The sequence below is a fragment of the Corvus cornix genome, chromosome 6 (assembly GCF_000738735.6).
Source record: "Corvus cornix cornix isolate S_Up_H32 chromosome 6, ASM73873v5, whole genome shotgun sequence".
Classification (NCBI taxonomy): Eukaryota; Metazoa; Chordata; class Aves; order Passeriformes; family Corvidae; genus Corvus; species Corvus cornix.
In genome coordinates, this window is record NC_046336.1 from 2701716 (window position 1) to 2725624 (window position 23909).

The window sequence follows — 23909 nt, forward strand, 5'->3', positions numbered from 1 at the left end:
AGAGTATTAAAAGAAAAAAAAAAATCAATAAATACCATTGTTAAGCCAAAGCATCCCGAAAAAATCCCTGCAGCAGGCTATATACTGAGCCATAAAATGCATAACAGGCGGTGCATTTGTCCTCTCTGAGTTTCTTCTCTTTCAAAAGCAGGGAAATGTAAGAAATACTGACTTGGGAGGCCACACAAAAACCTTGAGCTCTTATTATGCACAAGCAGCTCTGGGCAATTGTGTACATTTTGTAATTGCTACCAATTCTGAGCAACACGGGTGGAATTTTTATTTACAGACTCCATTTGTGCCATCAAATTCTCTGCATGTTATGACCTTTACATAAATACTCATAATAACACTAAAATAACTCTTCATAAATATAGTTTTTTGGCTGCAGAGCTGCTTTGCCTTTGTTTGCTTATACGTTGTGCTTGTCATGTTTACAGTCACTTAGGAATTTTCTGGCTGGCTCAAGCATTCCTGAACTTCCAGAAATGGATATGGTCCCTAAAATGGGGGTGTCTTAATGCCATGTTGTGAAGGGGACTCTGAGAGGGGCGAAGGAACCCTTCCATCAGCTCTTTATGAAATGTTTCTGTTAATTACACCTTTATTTTGAGAGGACATTGGGTGCTCAGCGGTCAATAAACCAAATAATGTGGCAGTGGGTACTAATGAATCTCTGTGTGAGGCTCTGAACCAGGAATTGTCTTCAGAATTCCTTAAAATTAGTAAAAATTAGGCATTGATGTTGCTTGGACTCGCCTCCTTTCTTTGTCTCTATCTCCTGGTCACCTTCTTTTCTCTACAAACCTCTGGCACATCCGGTGTTCGTGTTGAAATATTGAATGTATTTATTCAGGTTGGCCTAACCCAAAAGTCAGTGCTACAGATTTCTTACGTGAAACAGCCTCAATGAGTGCTTTGCTTTTGGTTTTTCCCCTCTCCTGCCTCCCATGCCAGGCCAGTGACACTTCCAGAGCCTCTCAGCCCCTCATCTCCCGCTAATTCCCACTGATCTTCCTGTTCCCACATGGTCCCAAATGTCACCTCCAGGGCAAAACCCCTTCCTGGAATTCCTGACCCCACTCGAGGGCTTGCTTAAAGAAATAGCAGCAGTTTTCCAAAGGAATAAAATGGCCACCAAACAGGAACTTTGTCAAGAAACCAAAGGCATCACGTCCCTTGGTATGAGCAGAGGGCACCTCATACAGGAATCTGAATTTTCCAGGATTTCCTAGAGAGGATTCCTTCTCTCAGGAGGAGAGTTTGGGTTTTTTTTTTTTTTGTTGTTGTTCATGCACCATCTCCCACTGCTTTGCCGAATCCTCTTAGAAAAATGTGTCCGAATTATAGAAATGTGTCTATGTCTCAGAATCATGGTGAGATGTGTGGACAACATTGGATTGCCCGACAGCACATGACTGAAAATTAAAACAACAAGAAGGGAAAAAGAAAGAGAACTTGGAGGACAAAGGGAAAAGGGAGAAAGGGAAGAATTTTCTTCATTTTGTCTCTGTGTGTGATGGATGTGCTGGGGGTGATTCCTCTCTTTATATTATTAAGGGAGGATAAAGAATAATATCAATGCCTAATGAAAACACCATTTTTTTTCTCTTGTGCATGGGTTTGAAGATATAATTCCTGTGCTCTTTCTAGCCCCCTGATGAGCCCCCTTGCTTCTAATGGCATGGTTAATGAGAGATCTATGACTTGTGGCTCTTTGATAGCAGACCAGGACTCATTTGTCCCTTCCATGGTGGATCCTGTAATCATCTCCGCAGGCAGCCAGCACAGCCCCAAGGTGTGCAAGCAGGGAGAGATAATTCACTTATCAAATCTCACTTGTAACAGAAGAAAATCCATCCTGACATCTTAAAAAAAAATAAAACACATTTTTCTATTTTGTTTACACAATGAATCCTGTTCAGGCTGAAATGATTTCAGGCTGTTAGGCTCGCTCTGATTTGAAAGCCTTCCCCACAAAGCAGCCTTAAAACACCATCATTTGGTGCCACTGTGTTTGAGTGCTTTCTTTTGTGGTAAAGTGCTTGTTTGTGTTGGTTTGGCTTTTTTCATGACAAGAAAGGTTTGAAGTAAAGAGCTGGCAGCTGCTTTGCCCTCCTTTGAGCCCACATCGCTGTTTGACCCCTGTTGTCACGATGTGCAGGCGACTTTTGTAAGTGCAGCAAAGATGCTCTAGGAGGACTGAGGGAGCGTCCTTCTGTCATCCTCCCTTGATGAGCAGGTTCTGTGTGGTTTTTAGGTGTGTCCCAGCTCTCAGGATGGCACCCTGTGCTCCTTAAACATCCTGGTGAAAATTCCTGCCAGGCCATACACCAAGGTTGCTGAAATCCTGCAGAGATTGTTAATGTAACCCCTCCCCTCTCCCTTGAATTTAACATCACTTCTGGAGGCTCAGCAGAATGTCTGTGAAGGACAGCAAGAGAAGCTGTGGCTGCCCCTGGATCCTTGGAAGTGTCCAAGGCCAGATTGGATGGGGCTTGGAGCGACCTGGGACAGTGGAAGGTGTCCCTGCCTGTGGCAGGGGGTGAAAAAGATGATCTTGAGGTCCCTTCCAACCCAAACCATTCCCTGTGCCTGTGCCGAGGCTTTCTGGAGATGCATCACTCTCTCCACTAATGACTAAACACAACATTTTTTGGTAAATTCCCCATGAGTCAATGTAATATCAGCAAGGACTCTGATGAACGGTGGAATTCTCAGCATTCGTGTCTCTACTTTTAATAGCAGGAATGTGAACTTTACCTTCACTGCTCAGTCTTATTTTAGATGACACCAGGCTCTGCAATTCTATGATATCCTTCCTTTATGACACATGAAGGAGACCAGAAGACGTGGGTTTGGTTCCAGTGTTCATTCCAGCTTGGCTTTCATCTCCGATGTATCCGTAATGTCCGGATGGTTTTTCTGGATGACTCAGATCTGAGGGAGCGAATGCTGATCTCTCCCAGCCCTTTACTGAGAAAGGAGAGTGATGAATCTTTCATGATGACACTTCTTTTCCTCAAGGCTTCTGCAGGTATTTGAATTTAAAAAGCCACAAGGAAATTTAAACAGTTTTAATGTTTTAAACAGAATCGAGTATGAATTACTTCCTCCAGTGAGAATAATACATAGAAGGAAGAAAAGGCCTTAAGAAAAAATGTTTAAGTGAGACCCTGTGTTAGCAGAGTGATGGCTCTGATGCCTGACCCTGCAGCCAAGCCATCAGTGTCCTTTAGCTCCCAGGTGCTAAGCAGGGAATTTGGGAAATCTTGGGGAATTTTTGAGTGATGCCGGGATCCTGGCTGCCATGGATATGGGAGGGAGCCCAACTCCCCTCACCGGTCTCATGGATGTTGGGCAAAGATCAACAAAAAAGATAATTTTTTTTGTAAAGTGGAGAAGTTTTCCTCTTTTCATACCAGTCTGTGTTCTGCAGTGCTGTTTTATGGCGTTTTCAGGGAAGCACTAGAGGTTCCTGGAAGTTCAGAGGAGTTCACTGTGAGGTGATGCTGGTGGCTCAGAGGGGACAGGGGATGTGGCCAGTGCAGAGCAAGCAGGGCTTGAAGCAAAGCAGGGGAGACCAGAAGTGCTGACACACATTTGAGATTTGTCAGCATATGAACAGTAAGTGACTAAAATATGCAACTTTCTTGACAAAAACTGGGGATGAGGCCAGGGCCAGTGGTCTAAAGTCATTCCAGCTCTGCCTGGTGTCACTCTGGGTGTCAATCATGCAATGCTTGAAGTTGGAAAAGCTCTCTAAGATCGTCGAGTCCACCCATTCCCCCTGCACTGCCAAGGTCACCACTAACTCACGTCCCCAAGTGCCACATCCAGAAGATTTCTGAACGCTTCCAGGCGTGGTGATACTGCTACTTCCCCAGGCAGCCTGTTCCCATTCTTGAAAACCCTGTTGATGGAGAAATTTGCCCCAATATCCAACCTAAACCGCCCCTGGCCCAGCCTGAGGCCGTTCCCTCTCCTCCTGTCCCTGTTCCCTGCCAGCAGAGCCCGACCCCCCCGGCTGCCCCCTCCTGTCAGGGACTTGTGCAGAGCCACAAGGTCCCCCCTGAGCCTCCTTTGCTCCAGGCTCAGCCCCTTTCCCAGCTCCCTCAGCTGCCCCTGGGGCTCCAGCCCCTTCCCAGCTCCGTTCCCTGCCCTGGACACGCTCCAGCCCCTCCATGTCTTTCTCACAGCTGGTTCATCATCAAACAGTGTCCCCCAGCCTGGCATGTGTGTAGCAAAGACCTGAAACACTGGGAATCCAGCATTTTCCATGTCTTTTATGTGAGTCCCAAGTTTTGCACAAAACCTGAGCTGGCTCCGTGTGGGGCTGTTCTGGGGCTGCCAAACATTCCCGGGCCGCGATTCCTCAGCAGCACCCTCACCTTTGCCATCGATCTGGGCTTCAGCAGCTGATTTATGAGTCCATCTTTTCTGAATCATTATCTGAGGTGGCTGCCAGTTGGCCCAAGGCAGGATCCAAGCACTCGAGACTGGGGGAATCAGTTCCAGCTGCACTCCGTAATTAGGAAAACCCTGGGCTGTAGCCGGATGTCCAGATGCCTTGCCAAGGAGCGTAGCATTTGCTTCAACAAACAGGATCTGTGAGGGGAAAAATTAAAAAGAGTGAAGATGTCATAGGACAGAGGTCATGTGCCAGCAGTTGCTCCTCTGTTCCTCATGGCATCTCCCATTTTTTAGCGGGAGAGCTGGATGGTGGTGGGAAGGCCTGGGGAGGTTAAACCAATCCTCGGGATTTCAACTTGGAGAGAAGTAAGTTCCTCCTGCTCCCCACAGAGGTGCAAAGTACTTGAAATGCCATTTCTTTCATGCTTTTGCATGAGGGGAAAAGTGAACTTTGCATTCTGTTGTGTAACAAGGGTTCCAATGTGTTTTGTCAGCAATGAGAATTTGAACACTCGCTGTGTGACACATCTCAGCTGAAGCCTTATGCTCCCTGTAGTGCCTTCATTGCAAACACAGGTTCAAGCTCTTTTCAAAGGTTTGGGCTTTTTTTTTTCTTTTGCTTGTTCTCTCAACATGAATTAACAAACGTGAAGCTTCCAGCAATGGATTTAATAACACCATGATAAATGCCAGTGCTTTTGCCACCAATGCCATTTAATCTGTCTCAGCAAATACATTCAAGGACTGGCCAAAAGTTTGAGTGCTTTCCAGCTATAGGATTCCTATAGCAATATGAGAATGTCCTTGCACGGCATAGGGTACAAAAGACAATGCAAAACTCCACTGTGGAGAATTTAGCAAAGAAAATAAATATTTCCTTTTCTTCTTCTTCTCACCTCAATTATTGTCTCTCCTGCTCCAGAAACAGCTACTTTTTAAAGTTAGACTTTACCAATCTATTCCCAGGGGTCTGTGGAAAATTGGAGGGTTCTACCTACAGATTACTGCTAATCACAGGAGGTTCCTTGGATAAGAATAATTTGCCTGTTATGTGTAACCTGCAGTGTGGACTTTGACAACTTGTTCTTCTTTGGCCCTGTAGTCCTCAGTCTTTCTCTGGTGCTGGAAAGGCATCTGAATGAATTTCATGGAAGAAGAGGCCTGTTGGATCTGATTTATCCCTGGTCAGCCTCTGGATTCCCTTGTGCACTGGTTGACATTCACAAGTTGATGATCTCCCGTTGTAGTTTCTTGCTTGATCTGAGACAACTGTGGGGTTCTTACTGCAAAGCATTTCAGGAAAGTATCGATAAATTAGTGGAAGCTGTTGCTTTAATTACATAGGGGTTTTTTATCAAATTTCTGTTAATGTCTCACTCAACCCAAGAATCCCTTCTTTACCCCTCTCTGTAAATTATTCCCTATTTAGTTGTTTTAAGAAATAAATAATACAGCACACGTGGCTACTCTTAATCATGAAAGTGCCCACGTGTAACTCACCGCAGCGCTGATACACTGAAAATAACCTTCCCATGAGGCTTCCCCAGCAGCAGAGAAGGATTTTGTCCTTTGGTTTTGTCCTCCTCACTGTGCTCCACGACAGGGTGAGGAGCTGGCTCTGAGGGCATCTCACCTGTGTTTGGTGCCAGTGGTTTCCAGCCCTAGACCAGGTTCCCTGACTTTGCACTGATTGCAACCCAGCATTATTCCTTTGCCAAAAACCATGGAGTGGGCCCTCTGCTCTGGCTAGTTTCTGGATTCTCTGTTTTTCCCACACTGTGGCTAATGTTTGCTCTGTGGCTCTGGACTCTCTGTTGCCCAATGACAAAAACAAATCTCTTCCTTTCATGCCAGCTAGGGATGTACACGGTGGCATTGGCATCTTGGAATTATGCTAAGGAAGTGTTAAAGTATATTTTAGTGTATTTTATTAAAACAAAAAGCTCTTCAAACATCCTCTAAATGTTGCAGTGGGACTAAAGATTTCTTGAGGGATAGAACTGATATCTTCCTCCTCTTCCCCTTCACCCAAAGAAATGAATTCTGTTGTGGTGGGCATGCTTTAATAAACGCTTCCTAAAGGGGAGCTGATTTATATTCCTGTGTTGATATAATGCAACACACAAACTGAAATTCTGCTTAGCAAAAAATTTTCTCCTGTGGCAGCCTGCCTGGGTGGAAGAAAAATAATAGAAAAGGTCTTACCAGTGGTGTGACATGTTGCTGTAAAACAACAGCCAGGAACGTCAAGAGATTTCAGTCCAAATGGAGAATTTCTGAAAATTAATTTTGGATGCTTAATACAAACTAGAAAGTAACGTAATTTCTGGCAAAGCAGTTGACAGCAGACGTAATGCATCAGTGCAATAGCCCAGACTGTGTTAAATGGAAATTAGCTCCATGTAAAAACTGCAGAGAGAGAATAGTGCTCGCACAAAACAACCCCTGACAAAAGCAGAGGTTGAGGTGCTGGTGGAACAGTTATCACCGAACTAGGAATGTTGTGATGTAACAGAATTTGTGGACGTGGTTTGGATTCACTGCAGCTCTTTAAACGGGAAGGTGACTTAGTGCCAGTGAAATCCAGCTCGTTGCTGGGCTGTCTCTGCTCCCCATTCTGCACAGAGCACAAAAGGGGCATTTGTTGAAATCCACATTTCTTGGCTTCCCCGGTCCCTCCACAGTCGTGCCTGAAACCATGGAAATCAAAATCAGAGATAGTGAAACTTTGGATCAGCCCTGGACACAGTATGGGACTGTCCAAATCCTTGCAACAGGATCCCAGGGGGTTTCAAGTGCCTCTTCTGTGGAGGTGGAGAAACAGATCCCAGGGCAATCAGATCATTTCCAGGACTCTTTCCCTCCTGCTGCACTCCATTTAAAAGCACATTTTCTGACTCATCTCCTCCAGAACACTGAAAATAATGTTCCTTCCTCTGTGTTTTTCCCCAGGGGTGACACAAAAGCGCTGGGGCCCTGATGGTCAGAGGACATGCACAGGCCTTCGGCGGGAGAGTGGTGCGTGGGGAAGATTGAGCCCTACCAAGGTAAAGGAAATAAATTCTGTTCAGAGAGCACTCAGCAGAATGCAAGAGGGTTTAAAAAACAATCACTGATTGCTGAGCAGTATGTTTGGACTTGGTTTTGTTTAGCTAAGCTTAGCTTAGGCAGCAGAAAAGCCAAATAAAATGATGGCTAAGTGTCGTGATTCGGCGTGCTCTTGGTGAGGGGGAAAAGATTGCATGTTTTGTTGGGGAAAAGAAGTTGTAAAAAGCCCCCCACGAGACTAAATCAAGCAGTATCCCAAGCATCAGTACACTCTGCCTGACATGTCCTCGAGATAAAGCCTGAGGTTTTCAGCTCACCACAATTACTTTGTGTGTGTGTTTTTTTCACAAGATGCAGTGAAGCTTGAAAGCTTCCAACGAGCACAGGATGAGCTGGGCAAACCTTAAAGATCCATTTCTTTGCTAAAGATTGAGAGGACGAAGTAATACATATATTCAAGCAGAAAAAGGAGAAGTAAATTATTTAAAATATTGGTGCACGAGTTTGTAGCTAATCAGGAGCATTGCTGACATGCCTTTGGACTCTTGCAGGATGTCTCCATCTGTGCAGCCCTCAACAAAAGAAATAAATGTCAAATTAACTACTGGAGCATGAGAGATGCATCCAAAATAAAGTCTCTCAAGGAACATTCTTCTTTGGTGCCTTGTGGAAATCTGGGGGAAGTTGAGAGTTTTGGAAGGCATGCAAAGGTCTTAAACCTGTAGGTAGAAGTAAATGGAGTGAAGAAAATATGAGGCAAATGTTGTTACAAAACATGAAAGAAACAGAGGAGGAAGAAAATGCTTTCCCTGGGGCTGTGAAATTATTGAATTGTCAAAACCACAGGCAGCTGGCTTAAAGAGTTGATAAAATTTATCTGGCATTTCACCTCGTTAATAAACTCTTGATCTGCCTCTGCCCATTTGGGTTCCCAGTAGGCTCCTTCCCAAGAGCTACAAAGGAGCTGTTTCTGGTGGTGTTTTCCTGCATGGAGGAGGAACACAAGGATGGTTTCATAGGAGCTCAGAATCATGGAATGATCTGAGTTGGAAGGGTCCTTAAAGATCATCTCCCCATGGGCTCCGGTGCAGTGTCACCCAAGCCCTGAGGAGGGTGACCATGGCACCAGGGAGGTCACAATGCTGTCACTCTCTTCCTGGGGGAAGAGCAATATTGGGTTTTGTGAAGCTCTTGTTGAATCCTGGCATTGATTATCGCTTCATAGACACCCAGATGGGACTGGGGTCTCTCCTCCTCCCAATAAGCAGGAGCCAGTGGCACCTAGACATGGAATGAGCTTTCCCTAGGAAGCTCTAATCCTCAGATTCTGCACGCCAGTTCATTGTTGGGTTTGGGATTTTTTGTATTTCTATTAGGATCAAGAGATCTGGGAACACAGGGCAGGAGCAATCTAATCAGCCAATTTACAGCAGCAGTGAGATTAGGCCAGATGCTTTATTGCATGGGACTTATGTGCCCAGCCAGGTGGATAATAATAGCAGGAGGCTTTAAACTCAGGTTTACTCTTTGTCAGAGAGCTGGAACATAAGAGCACCTCCTTTGTCACCTCGAGGGAAGTAAGGTGTGGTCTATCAAGATGGATGTTTCCTGTCATGGATGGAAAAATTTATCTGGCCCACTGTCAGTCTCTGGGCCACTGTCAATCAATCTTGGACATATGTGTTTGTACCTCACTGGCAGGTGTCACCAAGGAATCATAAGCAAGAGGGAACTAATTAATTAAAATAGTACCCAGAGCCCTTGTGGGTAACTGTATCACTTTTCTGTGAGAAGATTTTTCATGCCTATAACTGGTGAGGTTGTAGAGCTGTCATGCCCCTGGTGCCCCATGTCCTCTGCAGCATGTGATGTTACAGGCCAGCGATCCATAATAGACTTAAATGCATTTTAAATTCCAGCAGATCGTGGTGAAAGAGGAGTTTATAGTCTGAAACTGGCAACTATCTTTGCCATGTCCATTTTTAAACACCCACCAATCCCATCCGTGGGGATGGGTTAAATACTCACAATAATACTATGGAATACAGGTTTTAAATTTTAATATTTTTTCCTTCACCAGAGTGATAAAGTTTTCATTCAGGCCTCCCAGACAATTCAGAGCTCATTTCAAGAGCATGCATTTTTAAATGACAAAAAAGTTAGTATGAATGGAAAGTTTACAAGAGATCTTGAACAAAACTGTCTGCTGAGATAGATGGTGGCTGAGAAACAGTTGCACACAGGATAATGGACTATGGTGATAACTGGGAATCTTTTCATTTGCAGGAGTCTCTGCCTTCCCAAAATATAACATTGATTTCACCAGTAATCACTGCACAGATTGATGAGCATAAACCCAAAGGAAACCAGCCCTCTCTGCCTATGCAGGCCCTGATCCCCCAGCCCAGAGCTTGTCACACGAAGCCATCTTTGCCCAACCATGGCTCAGCCATTGTTAGCAGAACATTTTTGGTGCTTCCCAGCGGATTAGAGATCCAGGCATCCTTAGAAGACACCATGTCACCATCGGACTCTCCCAGTCCAAACCAGTGTCCAAGCCAGCAGAGAGGCTTTGCCTACATCACTGTCACAGCCAGGCGTGTTCCTGTGGGCTCTGGAGAAGACCAGGTACATGGCCCTGGGGCTGGACAAGAACCCAACACCGTGTCCCCCACATCCAGCAAAGTCCCTGCTGTCCTTGGGTGCTGGCCTCCCCCAGCCCACTCAAACCAACCTCCCTTAAAGGCTTCCAAGTCTTGCTCAAAATTAGGTGAAGAGCCCCAAAAGCAGCTTTTTGACCCTGGAATCAAGGAGGACGGTGTGGGTCTTCAAAGCAATGATGGGAGGGAGAAAGTGCCACCTTCATTCATCTCCTGCGTCCAGCTCCAGGTGTCTCAGCCATGCCCAAACACCATCTATTACTTAGACAAGTCACTCAATGTGTGCATTGACCAACCTCGAGTGAAATGCCAAAAAACGTATAGATCCACGTTGTCCTTCAGCCTGAAGTGCAGTTTGTCCGGATTAACAGCAGATGGAGTAGATGGCATAGCTAATGGAGAGCCCATGGAGGAGAGAGCTCCAAGGAAACTCCCAGGAGCAAGCAGGGCTCCAGTCAGATCACACCTGGGTGCAGACTTCACGGGAAATAAGGTAATTAAGAAGGAGAACACAAAGGAAGGACATTTGGGTAGTAAATACCCTTTGCAAAGTGTCTTTGCCTCGGGACTTGCAGCATTCATGGATATTCCCAGAGGACCTCACAACACAGTAGCAACAAAGGAAGAGGATGAGCAGCCTGGCAGCCACCACACTGTGTTTTCTCTCCAAATTCCTAATTCAAGTGCTGAGGCAGGTAAGTCATTTCTAGAAACCTCAGGCTGGTGAAGCAGAGGTCCAGGCTGGAGCAGCCCCACCACAGTGATTTTGTGAGAGCAGATAACAGCAATCCTTGCTTCTGCAGAGGCACAGGGAGTTAGAGCACAACCCAGAGGTTTCCAGCTCCAGCACTGCCATGAATATTTGCCATGCTGCTGATGCGTGCTGCTCATCACCTGAGAGAGAAAAATCCCCTTGTGTTTTCTGCATTCAACCTCTTTTTTTAACCATTTATAACAGTATTTTTTTCTATTCTCCCAGCAACCTGCAAGTGCTTATCCCCTGAAAATAATTAGGTTTTTCTTTGAATAAGGGCTGAATTTCAAGGTGTGAAATTAAGAAGGAGATGACTGCACTGAGCTTGGTTTTGTGCTCCTTGCAATTAAAAATGATCTTCTTTTCAGCTTTTATTTAGAAGACTACAGTAATAAGCCCAGGCTTTTATATCTAATGGAACCAGATAAAAGGTTTGCAAATCGTGAACACATTTGTTTCCAACCTTTCCAAGCATTTTACAAACATAAAATGCTCTTTGCATTTTTGCTGCTGGGGAAGGGAGAGGGGCCGTGGGGATTGCTCCCTGCCCAGAGTGGTGCAGCTCCTGCTGCACTGGGATTTTCTAGCACACTTGGATAACCACAGCTGAGTTTATTGACTTTCCAAGAAGGGAAGGTGGATGGGAAGATTGTCAATGAGAGTCTGTAGTTTACCAAGAGCACAAAGATTAAAACTTGCCCCCTCTGTATCCTGTGACCTTGGGCTACATTTAATTGCAATTACCCTGTTCTTTTATGGCCTTTTTGATCTAAGGGTCAGTGTATGAACATGAGCCACTTCCTAAGGTTCCTTTGTACCTTCATCTTCCCACTGTGCAAGTGGAAGGAAACAGAAAGATGAGAAGCCTCATGCTGCCTCGAGGGCTGGGCAAGGTGCAAACTCCTTGCAGCCACTGCTGCTGTCCCTTTTCCATGCCTGAAGTCAATGGGATTGTTCCTGCAGCTCCAGAGGGCAGGGGCAGAGCCTGAGAGAAAATATTCCTCTGTTTTCCTAAGCATAATCCAGCCTGTGTGGTGTTGGAGGGGAGAAGGCACAGTGGGGAGCAGGAGAAGGAAGATGCCAACCAGTGCTAAGGGCTTGGGGGGAGAAATATAAAGGGATGGCACCAGCAAATGAATCATTTCATTGCACACATCCTAATTTCAAATATCAGGGAGTATCACTCCATAGGGAGTGTTATGTATTCAAGGCTTTGTTCAACACCATGTAAGGTTTCTCTGTGATAAACCAGGTTTAAAACTGAGCCTTCCCTGGGCTTAGTGATGCCATGGTGGGTGGCATGGAAGAACCACTTTTACTAGAAATAATTAGAAAGTGAATTGGGAGGCTGCTCATGGTTCCATAGTTTTACTGAAAGGAGGAAACTGGTGAGGTAAGGAGCTGAGAAATACTGGTTTGTGATAAAGGACTTCCAGCATTTGTGTACACTAGACTATAGGTGTAAATAAACATGGGAAGTGTTACCTTTTTAACTGCTTCCGCCTTTTGTGTGGGCGATAATGTAGAATGTAAAGATATACATTTCTCTTGCTCAGCCCCTTTGTAATGTATAAGGAGGTGTTTATCAGCTTACTACAACTTTCCTGTGTGAAATTTGTGTAAACAACCAGAATAATGCCCCAAAAAAACGGCCCTTCCCAGCAGGATCACCCAAGTAATGATCTCGTGCACAGCCATCAACCATTTAATGGGACAAATCATGAGAAACCTGGTAAAAGCATGGGATGTCCATATTGCCCCCTAAAATGAGAGGAAATTGGGGTGATTTTAACCTGGGAGAAATGAAAAAGTGAGTCCTTTTTAGTTCTGGAATGGGTGAAGTGAGGAGAAGTTATTGGTATGAGATTATTAGTCACAGAATTATTTAGGGTGGAAAAGACCTTTAAGATCATCCAGTCCAACCATTCCCCCAGCACTGCCAAGGCCACCACTGACCCATGTCCCCAAGTGCCACATCCAAAGGGCTTTTAAATCCCTCTAGGACTGGACAACCCTTTTGGAGAAGAATTTTTATGCCATTCTAGATTCCCAGTTATTTTGGATATTTTTTCCTCTGCCATTCACTAATTCAAATCTGTTCCCGTTAAGCTTTGCTCTGCTCCATGTTTGTGCAATGAAATGTTTGTGAAATGAAGTGTTTAAAAAGAAGGGAGAGCCAGCAAAGAAGGGACAGTGAGCAAGTTTTGACACGGTGCTTGTGCTTTAACACAGTTATCTTACAGATGAGGGAACTGTGGAGAGCTCTTTGTTCGTTACATTTCTGATGACCCAGAAAGCTGGAGCTTATATTGGTTTGCAGCTGTAGGCAAGAGCTTCCTGCCAGCAGAAATACAAGTGGTAATAACATCACTATGCTAAAAAAAAAAAAGAGAAAAATTACTTTCAAGGCTACACTTCTCTGTATGAAATCTGTAAATGAAGTTTCCAGGATGTATAGGTTGCTTTATTAGGATCTGAGTTGGAATGAGCACCCAAATATTTCTCTGCTTTACAGGTGCTGGGGCTGGGTTTGCTGTTTCCTATAGGCCCAGTTGAGTCATGGCCTCTTTGGAGTGTCTTTTTCCTAATCTTTTGTGTGACTTCACTGAAGTAATGATGATTCTACTTACTGTATTACTCATATTATTTCATGTCCAAATTCAACTAGTCGAGACTTGGCTTTACATGGACCTGGATAACTTAATCTAAGGCCCTTCTTTCAGCAGGAGGCTGGGCCAGGTAATCTCCAGAGTTATATATTTCCACCATGTGCCACATATGAAAAGGATACTTTAGGATTATTAATGAAATGTAAATCTTGGGCTCTGCTCATGGATGGGAATTACACTTGGAAATACAAATCTGTGGGATTCAGAGTTCAAAGCCATGGTTCATGCTAGAGCATCCCAAGGATGGAATATGATATTTCCCCACTGTGGACTGTATCTTCTACTTGCTCCACTGCTTTGGGCCTTTACTTCCATTACCTGGCAAGAAATTGGATTGTAAATGCTGGAAAATCCATGTTAAACATGAAGTCAGACTTGAACCGTGGGAGGACAGAGTCGCAGGACAGAACTGTGTTTATTTTTAGTGAGTGGCCAACATTTCCATCCCTTGGGCAGCTGAAGGAACGTCTGAAGGGTCCCACTGGGGGCCACATGACCCACCCACCTCAGAGACACGGCCAAGGGCCAGCCCAGGCCAAGCTCCACAAGGTCCGTGTCGTGGGTGATCGATGTGCATCACCCTGCCTTTGGTCACGGCTTTTAACAAGCTGTCAGAACCTGCTAACGCTGCTTTTCAGGCAATGCTGCAATTTCCTTTCCTGTCTGCAGCTGATGTCTCATAAATACAAGGTAAGTTGGAAATGAAAAGATTAGTCTTGTTTCTGCTGAAGACAGGAACATTTTTAATCTTAATTTCTCACCTACCTTTCATGAAGAATATATTCCCCACGAATATCTAGTTCTCCATCCATCTTTCACTATCTATTACCTACTGGGCTCTAGGCTGAATCATTAAAAAGAAGCAAGGAGAAGAAAATGGGACAATTTTAAATTCTTTTTGACGTCTTGATTAAACAATATAATCACTTTTCTGGGGGAGATTATAAATGCCAACATCTAAATTTATCCGTTTAAGCTTAGATAACCGTAAACTTCTTGATGCCTGAGCGCCTTCACACATCTCAGCTATTTTTTAAAGTAAAATATTTCCTGCTCACCTCTACGCTTTTGTTCTTCTTTTGTTGTCATACCCAAAGCTGCTGTGCAGAGATTTTAAGCAAGAACAACTGAGGTGGAGAGTGAATCCAGTTTGGATGGCGGGTGCTGTGCTGGATCCCACTGCCCTGAGCTGAGATGCAGATGTGCAAGGAGGGTGTGGGAGATGACACAAGGGCATCTCATGAGCATCACACTCCCATGTAAACCATGCAGAATTGGGGACATCAGGGTTATGAGATAATCATCAGCCACAGTGTGGCCACACAACCAGGGCAGTGACCATCCCTGTGCTGGCACTGCTGAGGGACCTCAGATCCTGGGGTCAGTCTTGGACAAGACAGACACTGGGGGGCTGGAGCATGTCCAGGGAAGGGAACGGAGCTGGGAAGGGTCTGGAGCCCCAGGAGCGGCTGAGGGAGCTGGGAAAGGGGCTGAGCCTGGAGCAAAGGAGGCTCAGGGGGGACCTTGTGGCTCTGCACAAGTCCCTGACAGGAGGGGGCAGCTGGGAGGGTCAGGCTCTGCTCCCAGGGAACAGGGACAAGATGAGAGAAAACAGCCTCAGATTGCACCAGGGGAGGTTTAGTTTGGGTATTGGGGCAAATTTCTTCACCAAAAGAGTTCTCCAGCCCTGGCACAGCTGCCCAGGGCAGGAGTGGAGTCCCCATCCCTGGAGGGATTTAAAAGCCATGTGGATGTGGGACAGGGGGCAGTGGTGGCCTTGGTAGTGCTGGGGGAAGAGTTGGACTCAGCTTCAAAGGTCTTTTTCAGCCCTGATGATTCCGTGGTTCCGTGCTGGAGTCAGCAGTGGAAGGTGGATGAGCCACAATGGGGTGGCTGTGATGAACGTGCTCAGCAGTGCCTGAGCCCCTGTCCCGGCTCAGGGGGTGTCCAGGGGGGCACTCCCAGAGTTCCTTTTTCAGAATTCAGGGATGAAATGCTCAGGAGGGGAAGGAAACATTCACAGCAGTGAACAAGACACATCAGAGGCTTGGTAATGTGGCTGCTTATACCTTTTCCCAAAGAGCATGGCAGGTGACTTGAAAGCATAATTTGCTTAATTAAAACAACCTAAGGCAGTGAGTGGGGAAAACTGAGATGGGATCTGGGCTTTGGGAGTGTTGAATGGCCCCAGATGATTACAGACTTCTGTTTCCTTCTTCAACTTATTTATTAACAAGTGCTGAAGTCAGCAGCACATTTTTAAGGGGTAAATAACTAGACTTTAATTTGTTTCAAGATCTATTTTAATTTTTTGATGCATGTATGTATATTCCTACTCATACTGGAGTAAAATCAGAACAGCTGGTGCTGTGGGACTTTGATAAGCTGCTAGCTGCAATGCAAAAATATATTTTTATTTTAAAAGAAGAGTTCCAGGTATTTGAGATGTTTGTGTATCAAGAAAGTATTATGGGTCACCTTTAATGTATGAGCCTGGTAATCAAAATGGGTTAATTAGGAAACCTGAAGGCTATAAGTAATGTTTACTTTCATTAACTAAATTGTATTTGAAATGTTATGATGAAGGAATGTGGCCTATGTGGTGCTCTCACCTCATCTTCTGTTTACAGGAAAGTCATCATGCAATAAGCCAAAGTACAATATCTGTGTGTAAATGTAAATACATATATAAAAATATATCTATATCTACATGAACAAGATATAATTAGAGGGAAGCAGTTCCTTACAATATGGAATTTATTGTATAGGAACTTGAGCAGCTCCAGCTGATGCTAATTAACTCTCCACCCTGCAAATGTGTGCAGCAGAACTGGTGGTGAAGACAGGAGAAATATGAAATATGGCACAGGAGATTTTACTTTAGCTTGCACCTGCTAAGCACAAGGAGCCAAATCTTCAGCTGATGTCAACCAATCAAAATCTCTGCCTGCAGAGGAGTGACACTGATTTACACCAGCCAAGAATCTGGCCAGGGACGTTACTGGCTTGGCATTATGGATGCAGCAGCTGGTGCTGACTTGTTAAGAACAAAGGACCACATGCCAAAAAGCCCATTAAAAGGAGCTCCTTTGATGTTTCACTTCATCTGGGATAAATTTAAAATGGAGGAGGCTGTCAATTTTCCTTAGTCTAGACATTCTGTGTCATTGGGTCCGTGTCATGCTGCAGTGTGACCTTCATGTGCTGCATCGCCAGAAACTGAGGATTCGATGCTTTCAGATGTTGAAAACTCAGTGAGGAATTGGCAATCCTGTTATGGGTGACTCTGGAAGATGCTGCCAGCCTTTGAGACAGACCCCAGCCTGTGGGGGGAAATAGCAGTTGTCTCTCTTTATCTTGAAGTTTTAAATTCATTTTTAGAAGGAAGGAGATGCCTCTTTTTTTCTGGAGGGCCCCTTTTGCATTTTTTGGAGTACCAGCTCTTCAGCTTTGCTCTTTGTCTCAAAGGCCTGTTGCCAGTTTCCCCGTCATCTGGTGGGACAAAGGGTGTAGGAGAAGTAAGGTATCAGCATGGAGGGGTATTCCTTGATATTCCATTCCTTTAACCTATTTATTTATTAAATCAGAAGACAGGTGTGGTGACCTCCTGCCCTGTCATACGGAGGCAAGGCCATCCCTACAGATCGTAGGCAGTGATGTCAGCAAGAGGGGAGGGTGATGCTCAGGGCTGTGTGAGCCAAAGCTGGTTTTCACTGACAATGCTCTGATGTCACAGTGACCCTGGCTGAGATCATTTTCCAGTGGAACCAATTGTTCTTTATCAATTCCTCTGTGGCTTAAGGCAATGAGCAGCCCGAGATGGATGAGTTTTCTTGGGCTTTGTTTCTTTGGGGTTTTCTTGTGGGTGTTTTTGTTTGGTTTTGTGTGTTTAAGGGCATGATCATAAAATAATTTGACTGGAGTTGAAGTTTCCTTCAGGAAGTGCCATTTGAGGATTAAAGGCTCAATTTTCTGTTATGGGACGTAGCAGTGAAGCTGTTGGGCAGAAAGGCCCTTGTTTCTCTAGAAGACAGAAGGATGTCTGCCCTGTTAATGATGTTACAGAACACATTTTTATGAGTGGAACCTATAAATTCCATTTTCCCAAAGATGTTCCTGTTGTGTGAAGATCCAAGTTAAAGTTCAGCATGTGAAAACCGAGACTTTGATTCTTCCACTGTTTTCCATCTTGGTTAGTTTGGACTCCATGATGTTAAAAGTCTTTTCCAACCTACACTGTTCTATGATCCAGTGATTCTGTGACATTTCTGTGTTGAGCTGTCAGAGCTGGTAAGAATGTGAGACAATTTGAAGTGAAAGACTGGAGGGTGCAAGTCACTCGTTAGCACTCTGGGCAAGCAGCAGGCTGGAATACCAGAATCATTAAAATAATGATTAAAAGAGATGGGCTCTGTGGATTCAGTGACTGCATTATGCCACTGGAGTAAAGGGCCTCATTTTCCCCTAATTCACACTTGGTTTAAACTATGAACGACTCTTGTGCAGTCTGTGAAATGAATACTTGGCTCAGCCTGGCTGTGGTAAATTATCAGAAAGAGCTGAACTAGGTGCCTCGGACATGATGAGAATTCCAAGTGGTCCATGCCTTTCTTACCCTGCAAATCACCATTTAAATGTTCTGAATCATCCTGAACATTTTTTTTTTTAAGTCACACTGCATCAGATTACTCCTTGAGTCACTACAATAGCGTCTGATAGCTTCTAGCACGACATCCTGGAAATGCAAACATGGGTTTCTAACTCCGTGGTTTTGGGTTTGTGGCTGTTACAGGGAATGTCTCTAAAGTACAGCAGTAAATTTCAAAGTATTTTTCAATAACTGTTTCCATGGCTCTTAACAATATGAACAGACATCCTCTCACTCTGAGGACCAGTTGCCTGGGAGTGTTGGGTTTGTTAAAGATATGGCTCTGGCACAGCACGGCCAAAAAGGCACAACAAGAAAAACTGAAGATTCGAGGCATGAGCCTAAAACCCAAGACTGATTATCTCAAATGAGAAAATAATTACCAGGTACTTGACCAGCCTCCAAATTATGAAAGGTTTAATGAAAAGGAAATATTCTTTCCTTTCATCCTCTCCCAGCTCATAGGAAGGAAAAGGGAAAAATGTTAGTAAAATATACAAACATTGTAGTCGAGCAGCTGGATACTGGGAGCTCACTGGTGCCAGCAGTCACCTCAAATCGTGTGGGTGGGTTATTAGCTGCCCACTAAAATATTCTGCTGCAGTAATACCTTCTCATGATTCTGAGTCTAAGGTGATGTCCTGCAGGTGCCAGGCAGGAACATTTCCTTTTGCAGAATCACAGGACCATTAAGGTTGGAAAAAGCCCTCCAAGATCATCACCAAGTCCAACACCACCATGTCAACTGAACCACATCACCAAGTGCCACATTTACTACTCTTTGGAGCACTTCCAGGGATGGTGAGTCCACCTGCAAACCTGTTTCTGGGATTAACCACTCTGTCAGTGACGAAATTTTTCCTGCTGCCCAACCTGAACCTGCCCTGGCACAACTGGAGGCTGTTAAATACAGGGATTTGCTGGTGCAGCCACGGCAAACCCTTCTTCCACCAAAACTCTCCACGGCAGCTGGAGTAGTGGCACATCCTGTGCTGAGCAGCACATGGGTACCCATTCTCTCCCTGGAATAAGTGGTGTTCCCTTGTTTGGCACACCGAGGGAGAAGGTCAATTAACTATTTGCAAAGTGCTTCGAGAAAATAAATTGCCCTTCAGCACTGAGAGGCTGATTGTTAGGGGCTGGTGATTAGCTGGGCTTGGGATTGTTTGCTCTGAAGTCACTGCACTAATTTTGCCCAAAGCCTTCTGTAAACAAGCTGTTTCTTGACATTAAGAAGCTTTTCCTTCTTTGGACTGATTATAGGTTTGAAGCCTAGCAGCTCTTAGGTACACTTTCTGTTTTAAATGATTACAACTTTCTACAGTCAAATATTAGCTTTTGACAAAAGAAAGCCTCTTCCTTCTAAGAAATGTGGCCACAGCTGTCAACAAGGTTTAAAAAAAAACCCCAAAAGAGGTAGCTAGGAAAAAGAGAAGCTTTTTTATTAGAGATTTTTTTTTTAATTTAGACTTTTAGTTTGAGGTGTTATTGTTATAGCTGAGATAATTAAGCTTTATCCCCACCAGGCAGGATCATTTGAAGAAGCATTAATACAGGTGCATTGACACATTCATTGGGAGGAAGGGGCTGGCTGAGCCTCTCTCTTCAAGCCAGCAAAGTTACCTTGACTTTGGATCTTGACAGTTCTGGGAATGGAGCTGAGGACAGGGCTCAGCCCTGCCTCTCAGGATCCAGCGCCAGGTTTTTATTGAAAGGTGACTCAAGACTTGTTAAACATCACATTTTGACCAGGGAGCATGGGCAGAGCTCCATTACCAGGAGTTCAGGTAGTTTCCATGGATGTTAATGCTGAGCAACAGCTGATGCTGCCTCTTGCAAACAAGTCATCTGACAAGCATCAGGAGGCAGTTTGGGACAAAAGCCTCGTTTCTGGTCAGCAGGAATTTTAGCCAAAACATCTGAATTTCATAGCACCCCTGGCCAACTGCAGCTCATTGACTGATTACAAGTGATGCCTTTTCCTCGGCAGCCATCTGAAAAATAAGTTCTCCGTCCTATCTTGCATCCCTTGACAAACCCTGGCATAACTAATAATGCTGTCATGGCTCTCAGTGTTTCCACTTCTCTGGGTTACCAGGCTGTTGAGATGATGTGCTCTATTTGCTCATATCTAAGATTGCGTGGCTCAGCTGTGCCAAGCCTTGATTCATGATAAGGATTGAGCCATCAGTCTTTGTCAGGCAGAGGTTGGAGTCTTGGTTGGGATTATGGATGGCTGCTTGAGGCACATGTGGGTCTGTACAACTGGATCTAAGCCTTGAAAGAGGCAGAAGTTTCTTACATTTAAGGAATGTTAATTTCTGCTCCTCTCTGCTTGGGGTATTGGCAGCATCAGCTCCCAGCACGGAGGTCTGGGAGAGCTCAGCAGCTCAGGATGTTGGGCTTTTATTAAATTAAAATAAACCCCCCAGCAGGTGGTCTGTAATGTAAAGCCTACCTCCAGTGCTGATGTCTGATCTCATTAGGGACACACAGGGAATCAACCCTGAGTGTCCCCTCCCCAGCCACCTCTCAGGCTGACTTGGTGGCCAGGGAGGATTTGCAGCCCTGCCTCTGCTAAAATGAACTTTGGCCAGTTTCAAAGAAGCACTGTGTCACAAATCAACAAAAATCCACACTGGAACACTGGGAAGAGTGTTATATGCAAGGATGAAAAGCTGAATTATCCTGCTGTAAAGTGAAATGGGGGGAAAAAAGCAGTAACAATGGAACAGGGGATGTTTGCCTGGATTGTGTGTGTCTCAAGGAAAGGCAAGTTTAACCTGCTGTAATGCAGGGTCACTTCCCGTTAGCAAAACCCCCTGAAGGGAGAGAGGGGGAAATGTAAAAAGATACTTTACAGTAAAACAATATACTTATTTTACTCTGAGATCAAGGATTCTTTTTTATTTTTAAAGGAGCTTTTGAAAACCTACCCTTGGTTTTACAGAATATTTTTAACTCCTCCAATATCGTATGGTTTTCACTAAGTCATTATTTTAAAATGGAGCTGTTGTCATCTTTCTTGCACAGGGCGAGAATGACTCTTCTCCAGATGTAATTATGACTTTGTTCCTTAAATTTTCTCTTACAAGCAGCTGAACTTTTACAACTACAATCTATACTGGCTGAATTTTATTAATGGAGTCATTCTGCTTTCTGTTTCTTTGAGCTTTGCTCTCCCATATCTCCCAAAGCATTACACTTACATGTCTTTGTTCATTAGTTTTAAAGCCTTTCCTCGGCTGGAATAATAGAAAAAACATCTATTTCTGGTCATCCAGTTGCAATTCTGACTATTCTCAGTGGGGCATATATATTTCAAGTTGGGTTGGTGGGGATTTAGATATACAATTCCAGATAGCCTTAATGAGAGTAACAGTCCTAATTCCCCGCTCAGAATATTAAAAACTGGTCCAGGGTGTAGAGAGTGAAATGCTGTGATCTTACCTTTAAGTACCTTTGCCTTGTTCTTTTTTTTTTTATTCCTAAATATCATTTGCATCTGCGTTCGTTCGTTAAAGTAATTGAGAGCTGCTTTGAGGGTGAGGGAGTTGATTTTTGGAGCCCCTGTCTGGTTTGCTTTGCTGTGTTTTCCCGGGGATTGGCTGCACCTGGGTGCACCTTTGGAACAGAAAGGTTAATTCAAGAGGGAGCTGGAAGAAAGAGTTTAGCAAATTGACTCTGTTATTATTCTGATTGCCTTCAGTGTTAGACAAGAACAAGACGCACCTTTTTTATTGCCTTAATTAACTACCACCAAAAAAAAATCCCCACCATGCTGTGAATCTAATAAGGATTAAGATTTAGTTAGAATATTAGAACCAGACCCACAAGGAAGATACTTTTCATGCAGGAAGGACGTGTTGATTTTGTTCCTGAACTTCATCAGGAATCGTGGGGTTTTTTTAATTCTTTCTCAAGGCAACCTTTTATCATAAAATGCTAAGAAGCATCCATCCCCTATGCTAAGTTTAGGCCCCATTCTCAGTTTTGTTCATACACTCCTTTTCCTTCTCTCCTAATCCACATCTTCACAGGGATCCCCCAGACCTTGTGGGGAGGATGCCACTGGTGGCTTTTCTTTTAGCAGGGAAGTGGTGCAGACAGAAGGGAAGGTTTTCTCCATTTGGACAATGTGTAAGAAATTTCCTGGAGCTTAATTGTCCATTCTTGAAGGTTCCTGTACTTACACTTGGAAGCCAATATCCATGGATAGCTACTCTGGTAGTTAGGAGTAAATGGAGTGTGAATACTCCAGGCAGCTCTTCTTTCTTGTGCTCAGATCAATATTCTGAGTTAGGGAGGAGAGATGTGACTTGGAGTCTTCTTCCCTCACTCTGGTCGCCACTGTTTTACCCGCCTCCCTTACAGCCCATTTGGACCCCTCTGGTGATTCCTGCTGATTTTGGGGGGCCCAGCAGCAGCAAATGGTCTCTTCTGGGGATGCAGCCACGGTTTGAGCAGTTTGACAGTGAAGCTGTTTGGCTTCTCAACACACATTTGCTGCACAGACCATTTCTTGATATGAAGGCAAATTATCTCCCACTGTGCTGCTGCCATGGATGAGTAGAAACTCTTTTCTCCTTTCCTCTTTCTTCTCTTCTGTTTACTGCTGGCCAGTAAACTATTTTAATTTAAAAGGTGATTTAATGAGATGATCTGTTTTCCATTCAAGTTCTTCCTCGTGGCTTAGCTCCCCTCCTTTTTTCCCCCTCTATCCATCTGATTTCTTGGCTGCCTGAGTGAAAGGACTTTCTCCCCTGCTGCTCTGCAGTTTCTCAGTGCTACCTGCTGCTTTCTTCATCTTCTCCTACCCCACTGCTTGTTCCTACCTCCTCCCACAGCCACCCTTTGAGTCCATGACCCCATTAATCTGCCCCAGTGTTTTTCCCCCTCTCTGTGCCATCAAACATTTTTGTGTGACTGCAGGAATTAGATCAGTCAGGGAACGAAGGAACAGGTCTCTGGATATGCATGAGCTCTGAGAGGATGCACAGAATTGAGTCTGTCCATTTTCTTGAGAGCATTTGCATCAAAATTATTTCCATCTGAGAAAAGAGTTTGGTTGTGACAAAAGATAAGGGAAATATTTGCAGTGTATGAAAAGCAAGGAGAAAAATAAGTTCTGTCAGAGAGCAGGAGAGCTTGGATGCTACCCCAGAGTCTGGGAACTCTGTGTGCACCTCCCAGCTTTGACCAGATTTTCTGTAAGGCTGTGAAATTACTGTGGATGGGTTCATCTCAATGAATTTAATTAAAAATGAGGGTTGCTTGTGCTGATCTTCAGGGATCCCTCACTTAGCGGGAGCTGACTCCTTCTCACTGGATGGGCAGTTACAGAAAGGAGATTCAGCTGTTATGGTTGGAGTCGATGATGTCAGAGGGCTTTGCCAACCTAAACAATTCCGTGATTCTGTGCTCCAAACTCTGATCTACAGGGAAAGGGAAAACCAGTAAATGCTGTATCTTAATGCCTCTGATTTCCTCAGAAATACTGGATAGTCAAAAAGAGACATGAGCCAGTCAGGTCACTAAAATGCATAAGAGATGATAATTTTGTGGAAAAGAGTATTTCTTATCTCTTGTGGGTAGATTAAGGATTGGGACAGTGAACTGAAAACTTCTCACACGGCAGGATCTGATTTTAGTGAGTGACTTTGAGATAAGGAAGTGTCAAACACAGAATCATAGAAACACAGAATAATTTAGGTTGG

The 23909-nt window shown here is 44.4% G+C and overlaps 1 protein-coding gene across 1 annotated transcript in view; it reads left to right on the forward strand.

Moving 5' to 3' along the window:
* Positions 1–23909, forward strand: part of C6H10orf90 (chromosome 6 C10orf90 homolog) — a 58049-nt gene that overhangs the window by 19792 nt on the left and 14348 nt on the right. The window contains exons 2-3 of the mRNA XM_010408450.4: positions 7366–7460; positions 9748–10816. Of these exons, the coding sequence (XP_010406752.2) occupies positions 7366–7460; positions 9748–10816 (1164 nt within the window). The remainder of the gene's footprint in view (positions 1–7365; positions 7461–9747; positions 10817–23909) is intronic.